Genomic DNA, 12221 nt, shown 5'->3' with positions numbered 1-12221 from the left:
ACGTAATAACTGGGTTGAAAATTCAGTTTAAACAATATTTCCATTATACTTATGATTAGTATAAAGGATTTTTTATATTAATACCATCACCATATCATTATAATTTAACTGCCAATAAAAACATTATTTTTTTTTACTTAGTAAACACATCATTACACACTTATACGTCAACAACATGAGTGTATACATACAAACAAAATCCAAAATCCAAAACCAAACTAGTTCTTTAAATGGTATGAATCTGGTAATAATTATATATGAATATGATGGGATTGTGTTCATAACAAAGATCAGATGAAAATAATAATTTTAAGTTATCTGCAAAGGACATTGGTGGTTAAATATCATCATTATATTTTATAAGGTAAAGAATATTTATATTATTAAAATATTTTATACTTGAATATTCTGTCCAAGATGGTTATTATTAATGAAAACTTATAATAATCTTTAAAACATCACCGCAACACGATTTCATTGTGTCGAAGAATATTATGCTGAATGACCGATCCCTTTCATTAGTTTTTTTTTGTTGTTTTCTTTTCTGCTTTATTTTCCTTGTGCATAAAGACTTTGTGTTTGCTACCTCATCTAGACAGTTTTTAGATGAGGAATCAGTTCATTATTTGAGGTTTTTGTATATATTTTCAAAGTTATAAAAGCTATGATATTTGAAATTTCAAAAGAAAATAAATTGAAAACTTAACTACTGTTATATAAGCATATCGTGCTGTGGTTTTATCCGGTTTTTAATAATTTTTTTTTATTATATGCCTTTCCACCTATAGAATTCTGATCAAAACACGAAATACAATGAACAAATAAAATTTTAATATACAAGAATCGTGATTTCTATAATTATTTTACAATAAGTGTGTATAAGGAATTGTATAAAAATATTTAAGAGTATTGTAATATTTAGTTAAACTTGTCATTATGTGTCAATAATTTCATATTAAACTTGTTTGACTAGGAAAATTAGGTTAATCGATTATATTAATTAATTGAATTGCATTAAAAGATCTGACAATGTAATTATTAAAACAAAAAATTAAACTTCTTTTTTAATTGAAATGTATTTTCTGTTATTACAAGCAAAGTATAAATTATTTTAAAGATTGCTAAGTAAAGATTATTTTAAAGGTTGCTCACTATAACTTAAAGTTTATTCAGAAAATTTCCAAAACTTCAATTAAAAATAAGGCAAGACAATTCAACGGTATTATTTATTGTGTAACACTACGCCCGACTTGGATCGGAAAACCTTAGATCCGCACCTGAGCTCATACATTGGTAAAACATCACAATGCGAATAAATTCGGTATCATTTCAAAAATTTCAGTATCCCACTTTGGGCCTATATATGTACATATGTCCACCTATAATTCCCATTATAATCATTCTATGATTTACATAATTTTCCCTACAACTCGCTATTCTTACTGAGACTCTTAAATTTAAAAAAATATTGAATTTGAAAAGGCTTTTGCAAAAACTTAAAAAATTTATTTTCAATTTTTCCCAAATTTTACGTAAATTGATGTCAGTCCAAGAAACACGTTAATTATTAAATTAGTATTATAAAAAATATAAAATTTCAATTATGTAATTTTCCATAAATAATTGATTTCTTGGCAATCGTTAACCTTTTTTTTTATTAATTTTGAAAAAAATAAAATAACTACAAACATTTAACAAGCAAAAAAGTTCAACAAACATTTAAACAAAATTGCAATTGAGGAAAATTTAAAAACTTTTAAAATATCTTTTGTTTTTTTTTTGTTTGGGGTTTCCAGTGAATATATTTTATAATTGGATGGTTTAATACACCGAAAAAGGTGTTATTTTAGCTGGAAAACCAAAAAAATAATTGTATCACGAATTTTATATTGTAATTTTTTACAAAATTTTGATAAAAAAAACTTATTTCACCGATGATATAGGTTCGAATTACTTTCAAAAACGTTTAGTTGAAGTACAACATTATAAAATTTTACATGAGGCCCATATAATAAATTTTGCAATGTAAATGAATTTGGCGCACTTAATTGTTAATTGTATCAAAACTTTAAAAACTTCTCTATAACATGCTTTTATATTAAATATGAAAACCTGCAAATCAAACAAGTAAAATCCCATTATAAATTGAATCAAATGGTACATAATAAGTCAATTTTCTTAAAGCATATAAGAATTAAATATAACAGCTAACTACAAAGTAATTTTTCTTTCCCTAATTTTGAAGAAGGAAAAATTTTCATTATCACCATTATCATCACAATCACCGTTGCAATTATAATCATCAATCAATATTATTATTTCAGTTACAACTTACAAACAGCTGTAAGCTCTTTTTTTTCATAATATTATTCTCTTTTATGCATATTTTGTATATGTGAAATTAATTTGTTTCTTTATTAGACAATTTATAAAATGAATAAAACAGGAAATTATCCTTCGGCTCTTGTTTTTCATTCTGATTTTTTTTTTCGCGAGAACATTTGATTCAATTTTTTTTCAACAAAAGTTATAAAATATATAAATTATACCTTAAGTCGCGGTGAAAAACAAAAAAACATGAAAATGTTAAAATAAAAATTAATTATTTTTAAGTATCTTATATTAAGTTGATTCCCGTAATTGTTATTTACTTTGTAAATAATTATAGATTTTTTTTTTGAAATGGTATTATCATTGTTTATTCAGTTTATAGTGCTATACAGAAGACAATTTTTGCAATTACACAATAAAACTACTTTTATGAGTAGCGCTGTTTTAAATTAAAAAACTTAATACTCACCTCTGCTCTTCAGAAAACTAACTTGTGTAATTATAAAAATTGTCTTCTGTATAGCACTATAAACTTTATACATATTATATTATTATTCAACTGAAAATTTATAAATTTAGTTAAATGGGTGTTGATTTTCAATTTGCTGTTTAGTTTTGCTGTTCTATTCCCATCAGCATTAAAATATTTATATCAAATCAAGGCCGTTGATTAGGACAATGCCATCGAACAACTGATTGTTTAGATTCCTGCAAATCATAGTGAATTTCCTCTTTCACAAATTCCTGCAAATATACAGGTAAATTTTTGCGAAATTCGCCATAACTACAGAAAAAAATATTTTTTATCATTTTTATCTTTTCCTGAAAAAATTTGCACAAATGGCTTGAAACACTTTCACTTCATTAATATATGACAAGCACGACATAGTTCGGAATAATGCCAACATAATTCCGGTCTCATTCTCCTCTCCCACAACCGCAAAATTTAAAACTGATGTATTCTGTACTGTCAAAGCTGATGTTAAGCTATTGTAAATTAGGCCTTAGAATTGCTATTGTAAAAATGGCCATCGTCTCTTCCCAAATATGCTTTGTTAAATTTTTAATACGAATTTTATAAACTATTTTTTAATCACCTTTTTTCAAAAAACTCTTTTCTGTTTTTAATACATCACAACATTTGATATCCTATAGTGTTCAATTTCTACAATATATGAAATTTTTAATTCGTAAGCCAAAAAAATGATTAATTTTAAAGAAAAAAAAATGTGAATGCGAATAAAATTTGTCGGAGCTCTTTCTCTAATTTTTCGTTTTTTTGTTCATTAACTAACACTGCATGCCGCCACTCAACATTTCATTTTTTTCAAAGTGCATTTCAAGTGTTTTTAAAAAGCAAAAAAAAAACATAAAAATTTATTAATTTTTTTCATTTTGTTCGGTATAAACATACAAACATAAATAATTGTTTTAATATCTCATTTCACTGTTTTTTTATCTTTTTACTTTTTTTTTATTAACAAAGTTGTAACTTATAAATTACATTTATTATTATATGTGATTATTAAGAATAGCACATACACATATAATTTATCCTATTATTCATAATACATAATAAAAGTTTGTACATATGTATAATATTAAACGGAGAAATATAAATGTACATAAATTATTATGATATAACCCGCCTATACAATGTTCAGCCCCACAAAACCATTTATTTTCCATAATATAAGCATTGAGCTAAAGTAATAATTATGACCGATTAAAATAAATTTTCAATGCACATAATAACCATATACAAAACGTATTAATTTTACAAAATAATTTTTTTCTCTTTTATAATCTTCGTCTTGTTTTTCTTATTTTCTTTTATAAATAAAATCATTAAAATTATTAAATTATTATAAATTTTAAGTTGAAAAATGCGTGACTTCCATCACTTTAAAAAATTTGTACATTAATAAAATATGTAAAAGCATACAGAGAGAGAGAGAGAGGGAGAGAGAATTAAAAATTGTGCATAAAAAACAATTCTCTTTTTTAATTTTATACAAGTGTACACTTACACAAACATATTATTAAAAAATTTTATTAAAACACTCTTTTAATTCAAAGTTGAAAATTGAAGGATTAAAAATTACATATAAAATGGGAACATATTCAAATAAATTATAATTAATTAATAAAAAAAGAAAAATATAAGGAAATATTATAAAAAAATTTTTAAATTAAAAGAAAATTTATAATGTCTACAATTATTATTATATTTTAATTTAATAAATTATTCATACATTTTATTATTTTCAGTTTTGAATTTTTTTTCTGCACTTACAACAAATATATGAAATAACACCCTGACTAAAATATTGAAGAAATTTTATAGAAAATTATTGCATGTTGTAAAAAATATTGCAGATAATGCTGACGTGCATGTGAATACAAAATTAATTTGAATGATAATGAGACTGTAACAAGCTATAAAATATCATAATATGCAACTAATATTTTTAATAATTTTAACTCATTTATGTAAATGAAGTACATACTTTATAATAATGCTGGTATAACAGTTTCTGACATGTAGTTATAACAAAACTTATTCTGAAAAACCGGTATCATCACTTAAGTCCCGGTATCATTATTTCAATAAACAAAAATGTACTGATCTAAATAATTTTCCTTGAAAAATTTAAGTTTTTAATATAATATGTATTTAAAAAGAAGCTGTTCTATCACAAAGATGTATCTATGCTCGGAAAATTAATATTTGGATTTCCAATATTGCTTCCCTGCTTTTATGGAAAGTCGATTAAGTTTGCAGTATTGAAGAAAAAGCCAACTAGAAATTGACATGTTACCAATTTGGAGAGGTCGGAGAGATGTGACGCTCTTTAATTACGTATGTAGTTGTATGAATTGTGAGTAAGGTAGTTTAAATTTTACTAGAAAAAATTTTACATGGGAAACAATAACATGTCCTCTCAAGGAGGACATGGTATTGTTTTCTAAAATTTAAAATATTGTTTAATTATTAGTTAATTATGAAAACTTTTAATTTATACGGAATTTTAAAGTAAAAATAAATACGGAAATTTAAAGTTAATCTGATTTAATGCTATAATACGTATCTTACATACATCTTATGTGCTTTAAATACATAAATCATAATTTTTATTTCAATATACCATTAAATTTCTATATAAAAATGTTTTAATAGCCAGCATTCCTCACACATCATTTCAATTAACAAAATATTTACTAAAATCTTTAATAATATAAGTAATCATAATGTTAAAATCAAAATATCCTAATCAAAAGGATATTAAAAATTAAACTACTAAATTTGTTCATATTATCATAAAGTTAAAGAAATATTGTAAAAATTCATTTTGTAACATAGGGACAAAATATTCCATCAGTTTAAAACCTTTTTCATGTACCTTATAAAAATTTACTAAAATAAAAATTAAAACAAAAAAGGATAAAGTCGAAAAGATATTTTAAGTTATTCTGAGAAAAAAAAAATACAAGACTAAAAGGGAAATTTTTCATAATTTATACAAATACAAATTTGTTAATTTTTAATTTTATTTACTTACTTACATTCTTTTTTTTTTTGTAGCCTCAGAATAAGCTTGCCTCTGTGGACATGTTCTTTCAACTTTTTCAAATTATTTTTTCAATTTTTATATTACTCATTTTTTACATTTTAATTTTCAATTATAATTTCATTTTTCCCTCATTCCTTGTAAATTTAATAAGGCATAAAATCATTAACCTGCATCCTATCCTTTTTTTATTCTATTTTGTTAATAATAAACCCATATCAATTTTTTTCTCAGCATTTTAATTTGAACATCTATAATTCTTGTGTCAGTATTTTTGTCTATTAAGTCTATATGAAGAACAACAAGTTTGGTGCCGAAAATTTGAATTCTTAACGTTTTAGCAGTAGTGGATAAGAAGGAATTGGGAGACATTAAGAAATGTAAACTCAAAATATTGAAATATATTTGATTTGAAAAGGATAAAATTGAAGTTTTGACCTTGTGTATATATTGATTTAAGCAAAAACTGGATGCAACATTTTCTGGAAGAAGATACAGAAGAGGAAGAAAGAAAAAATAATTTTAATTCGGCGGCTACGTGCACAACAAGTGCTTATCCAATTGCATTTAAACACTGTTCTCAAAATATTAATTTTAAAATTTTAACTGCAAAAGAACAGTGTTCTAAGTATAAAGATTATTGATGCAGTCCAAGTCATGCGGCTGTTAGCAACATTAATGCATTAAAGGGTATTAATATTAAATGAATAATTACAAGAATTTAAGAATATCCCTTGAGAAGCATACTTATTATTTTTTTCAATAAGATTACAAAAAATATTATAAAAACATAATTAATCTGTGATTATATCAAAACACTGTTGGTGGCCCAATTTTTAACCCATATTCTCTTCTTCATAATTTATTATAAAGAATTAAAACCAAAAATTTGTGGCCAATTTTTTTTTACCACATAATGAAAATGTTGGTGTAGAATAAATAATAACATTTCGATTTTTTTTCATTTTCTGAAAACTTATTTGCATAGAAAATAAATTTTCCGAAAAAAAACAAAGTATACATATACATATTGCATATCTGTCTGATCCCGCCTTTTAAATCCCGGTGTGTATTTTGAAATTCAATCTTTTTGCCTTTTATCACCTTTCCCATTTTCACTCAATTCTTGTAAACACATTCAGAATAAAATTTAGTAAAAAACAAACAAATATCTTTTACATTAAATTGGAATTACGAAAAGAAAAATTTAAATCTCATTCTTTCATATTGAATTTTATTTGTATATAAGCAGAGACATATACTCATATACATATTTACTTATATATAGCCGCTTAAGCAGCTTAAATATCAGAATATTTTTTGAGTAATATAAAAAAAACAAGGATATTTATTTCAAAATAATTTCAGATTAAAGCATAATATCCTTGAACCTCTAATCGATCCTTTTATACACAGAAAAAAAGAGCATGTATAGAGGATGTAGAAAAATAAATCTGTTTTCCAAAACTCATCCTTTTTCCTAGATCCTGGATTCATTTAAATATTTTATATATACAATATTTAAATAAAATTTTATATATACATAATTTTCATACCCATTTTAATGAGTTCATTCCCAAAAATATGCATGTATTTAAGCAAAAAAAAAATTGTATCCGTTTTTAACATATTCCTTGTTTTTTTTTTATTATTTTTTAGTTATTTTAGTGCTGGTACATTATCCTTAATAGTATCCTTTAAATTTATACACATATTATTTTATAATCACTGATATGGAAAAGTAGTCTGAAAAAAAATGCGGACAAAAAAAAATTCCGGATGATATTTTGTCGGACAGTGAAAACAGGATAATAATATTAACAACATTAATATAAAAATCAAAACAAAAAGGAGAAAAAATACCAGAATCCAAAAAATAAAAAATATATATATTATGAGCATTGCCTGAACTCAAAGCTCTAAAATAAAACAAGACCTCAAAAAAAAAATTTATATATATATATATATATGTATAAAAATACAAAAATTTCATCTGTGGTATTTTAAATGTGGTTAACCCGGTCAACCATTTTACATGGTTCCTTTTAGTTTTTTTGTTCTCCCAATTTATACCGAAAAGTTTTTTTTTAGGTGTTTTTCTTACATATAGAAACCCGCACTACCAAATTATTTGTGCATTATTTGAAACAATTTAACTTTAATTTTAAAATGGGTTTTTTATTTTTATAAGCAAATTTTTTAGAATTTTAGAGAAAAATGTGCTTAATGGTTTCGGACATATGACATAATCATTTCTATGAAAACCTGAAAAAAACATTACACAAAAAAAAATATATAAATCTTTTTATTTAAATCCAAATGGAAGCAACGTTTCTGGAATTTAACATATTAAGAAACACCCAATCTTTGCTAGAATTTAATTTTTTGTTTGCATTACTTATATGGTCCAAAATTTCTGCCCATTTATTATTGCAATAAAACTTTGAACAGACTATGAAACAGTCCGCTAATTGTTACTGCTCAAATTCAAATGTCCAACTCCCTTAAATGATCTTGAAATATTTTAAATCTTTTATATTAAAAATTATAATTTTGAAATGCTACATCAAGCAATGTTTCTGTTCTGTTTAAAGTAATATTTATTTTTATATGTATATCGCATATCAAAATGTGCTGTATTACAATAATTTTTTGTTACAAACTGATTTTATATTTTTTTCCATATTTTAATATCTATTTTTAGAAATGTGATCCCGACAAAAACAAAAAGTTTAAAAAGTATAGTAATAGAGGATAATAACAAAAAAGTAAAGTAATTTTCTAGTTATATGTGCATATTTTCTATACTTTAAGAATGTAATAACAATTTATTTTTTGATATGATAATGAAAATTTTCCTAAACAAAGGGGAATAATTATTGTGACTTTAAAATAAAAGTTTAATAACGGCAAAAACAATCATGTTAATTAAAACATTAAATATGAGAAAAATATTATGTTATAATAGTAGTAAGGTTTCCAAAAAGGACCAAAAGTAGATCCAAAATGGTAAAAGTAGGCAATTCAAAGCTGACGATTTAGATTTTAAGAAAACTAGATGAATAATGACTAAATGGAGAATGTTGACTATTTATTCAGAAAAATAAATCAAAATTGTTTTAAACATGCTCATAATTACATATATTGAAAATACTGGAATCCTATTGATAACCAAAACGTATTAATTAATCAACCAAATTCTGCTGCTTTTTTGGTCACCACTTCAATGGATGGCTGCCTGGCAATTGTTTCGGCTGATCATTCTAATATATATATAATCTAAAAACACATTTTCTTTTTGATTGAAATACATTTTTCCGATAAGCTGTTACTAGAGTTTAATTGGAGTGGAGAATTCTAAATGACTTTGAAAAACGATTATTAAAATTTTTTTAATATCTTTAACATTCTAATATCTGTTAAATTCTTTATACACAATAAAAGCATCAAATTTTAAATCATAAAGCAAATCATAAATATTTTAAAAATTTAGCTTTTAAAACTTTAATTTATTGAAATCAATAATTTATTTTATATTTTTATTATTAATTTATAAATTTAATATTATTATTAATAAATCTATTTTATAATTTTAGTAAGACATAACCAACCGGTTAAATATCATACTGAGGAAAACTAATCCAGTTAAAATTTTCTCACATTCGTGCATGAAGTAAAATACTTTTGGACCCAATTGCTCTTTATTAAAAACACAAAATACTGGATAAAACCATATAAAACTCATATTTTGTACAAGGAAATCCTGCTGACCGAATTCGTTAAAACAAAAACAACATGTAATTCTGATATAAATGTTTACCGAGTACATGAACAAGTCGACTACATGATCATTTAAAGAAAAAACAAAAGGATAAGAATTTCAAACAAAAAACGCATGACTAAATTGAAATCTTAAGTTATTTTTATTCTAACTTTTGTTTTTATATTTTTTCTATACTTTATTGGTATTGACATGTCCTGAATTTTCAATCAAAGCCAACATGCTAACAGCACAGCATACATTTAAAAGCCCCCCAATGCGTATAGACAACATAAAACATATTTTTATAAAAAAAAAATCATATCCTTTATATTAAGTTGAACAGGAGCAAAAAAAAATAGAAGAAAAAAACAAAATTATAGTTAAATACTCCAAAAAAAAATTCAACTGACCCTTGCATATATATAAGCATCCAACTGATTACTATTCAAACCATTTTGCCGAAAGCATTTCTCTTTGAATATTCTACCCAGAGTATTTGTAAACGGATTCAAGGCATAAAATATTTTCTTTTTTTTGTTGTAACGTTCCTATGTTAAATTTTTACTTGAAATTTTGTTTTTTCTTCCATATCGGGTATCGGGTAAATAAAACAACAATAAAAATATTAAATTTCGTTCTTCTGATCAAAAGGATCAAAAGAAAATCCTTATGAAAATATAAAATTAATTTTAATTTTTTTCTGTTTTGCATTTTCATGTTTTTTTTTATTTTTATTATTGCATTTCATCGCATCAGAACCAATAGGAATTTCCAAAAGCAAAAAAAAAATACCAACGAATTGCATCAAATAAAATACGTACTGACTGAAATTATTCACAATTAAAAATAATTTGTCGATTTGTACCTGCCTCAGTGTTCTTTCATTTGGAAATAAAATATGAAACAAGAAAATATCACCAATATTATACAAAGGATTTAAAAAAATAATAAATTAAGGATTTCTTTATTTAATTAACTTCGATTGGAAGGATTTTTCATCAAAATATTTTTGGACCATCATAGCAATTACAATTTCATTTACAATTAATACTGGAAGCAAAAAAAACCAAAATGTTAATGAAAACATTTTCAAAGAAATCATTTTTTATTTCAAATTTATTTTTAATACAAAGGATTTTCATTATAATTTTTATCTGTCTTACAATTATTAAAATGTGTAATGGTCAATTACAACAGGGTAGCGGTGATGAAAATTGTGAAACATTAAAATCAGAAATTCACTTAATTAAAGAGGAATATGATGAATTAGGACGCTTGCAACGTACATGTAATGCTGATGTTACGGTAAATAAATGTGAAGGATTATGTAATAGTCAAGTACAGCCATCTGTAATAACACCAACTGGATTTTTAAAGGTAAAATTTTTTTTTATTTAGTTTAAATATTAATGTATGAGTCGATGAGATCATTAGTGTCCTAATTGCAAAATGTTGATTTTTGGGTAAATGAATTGTGAACGTATTTTTAATTTTTAAGAATCAAATCAAGTAATTGTGTAATGAAGAAATGATTGAGACTGTTGATATAAAAAATCAAGGCCGTAACCAGTTTTGATTATTTTTGCTCAAATTCAAAATTCCCCAATATGTAAAGATTAAAGCCCTTTATTCGATAGAGAAACAACAAAATACTACGATGATTGAAGAATTTAGTTCGAATGAAGTTCAAATTATTAATGGTCGTTAAAACAGAAAAATATGAATTTGTGAATTAGGCCACTAATATTCTGACTCATATGTAATTTGTAACACAGAACATAATTATTGTTTATATGTTATGTTACATGTATATTTACATATATAAGAATATAATATATTATGTAAGATTTATTGTGTAATAAATTAAGGAATGTTATTGCTGTCGAGAGAGCTATTTAAGAGAACGTACAGTAACATTATCACATTGTTATGATCCAGATGGTAGTAGATTAATGTCACCAAATATGGCAATTATGGATGTACGTTTAAAAGAGCCAGCTGAATGTAAATGTTTTAAATGTGGTGATTTTTCAAGATAAACTCGCAACTAAAACAAAACATTTACAATATTATAATTTAAAACATTAATAAATGAAGAGTTTGAATAAATGAAAAAATATATACATATGTATAATATGAAAAAATATTGAGGTTATATAAATAATCCAATAACAATAAATAATTAATTTCTTTGCAATACAACAACAACTGCAATAAAACCAAACCCAACAAGAGTAACGTAATGAAAATAAAAAGAAATATAAAATATAAAAATGTTAACATGTAAATTTCAATTAATTTAATTATATGGGAGTTACTTGAATAATTTAAAAAATATTTTATTATAGCAATTATTATTTTATTGTGTGTGTTCATAATAATAAAATTAAAAACTTTAAGTTCAAATTTTTCAATGTGAAAATTAAAATATATTGACTTTTAATGGGTTACTCATAAAAATGTTGAATGTATAGTGTTTTTATTTTATTAGAAAAGTTTCCTTTTTAGTATTGAGCAACAGAAAATAACAGAGTTGAATTGTTAATATGATTATA

General features: G+C 23.8%; 1 protein-coding gene across 1 annotated transcript; it reads left to right on the top strand.

Annotated features, from left to right (window-relative positions):
* The first annotated feature begins 10129 nt into the window (after positions 1-10129).
* Positions 10130-12009, top strand: LOC129615786 (partner of bursicon). Its single transcript, XM_055531152.1, has 3 exons — positions 10130-10267; positions 10423-11043; positions 11535-12009. The coding sequence occupies exons 2-3, from the start codon at positions 10738-10740 to the stop codon at positions 11703-11705; spliced, it is 477 nt and encodes a 158-aa protein (XP_055387127.1). The 5' UTR covers positions 10130-10267; positions 10423-10737; the 3' UTR covers positions 11706-12009.
* Positions 12010-12221: the final 212 nt, after the last annotated feature.

The sequence above is a fragment of the Condylostylus longicornis genome, unplaced genomic scaffold, assembly GCF_029603195.1.
Source record: "Condylostylus longicornis isolate FDR11 unplaced genomic scaffold, ASM2960319v2 ptg000005l, whole genome shotgun sequence".
Taxonomy (NCBI): domain Eukaryota; kingdom Metazoa; phylum Arthropoda; class Insecta; order Diptera; family Dolichopodidae; genus Condylostylus; species Condylostylus longicornis.
Note: the sequence above shows the minus strand (reverse complement) of the source record. Positions and strands in the feature narration are given on the sequence as shown.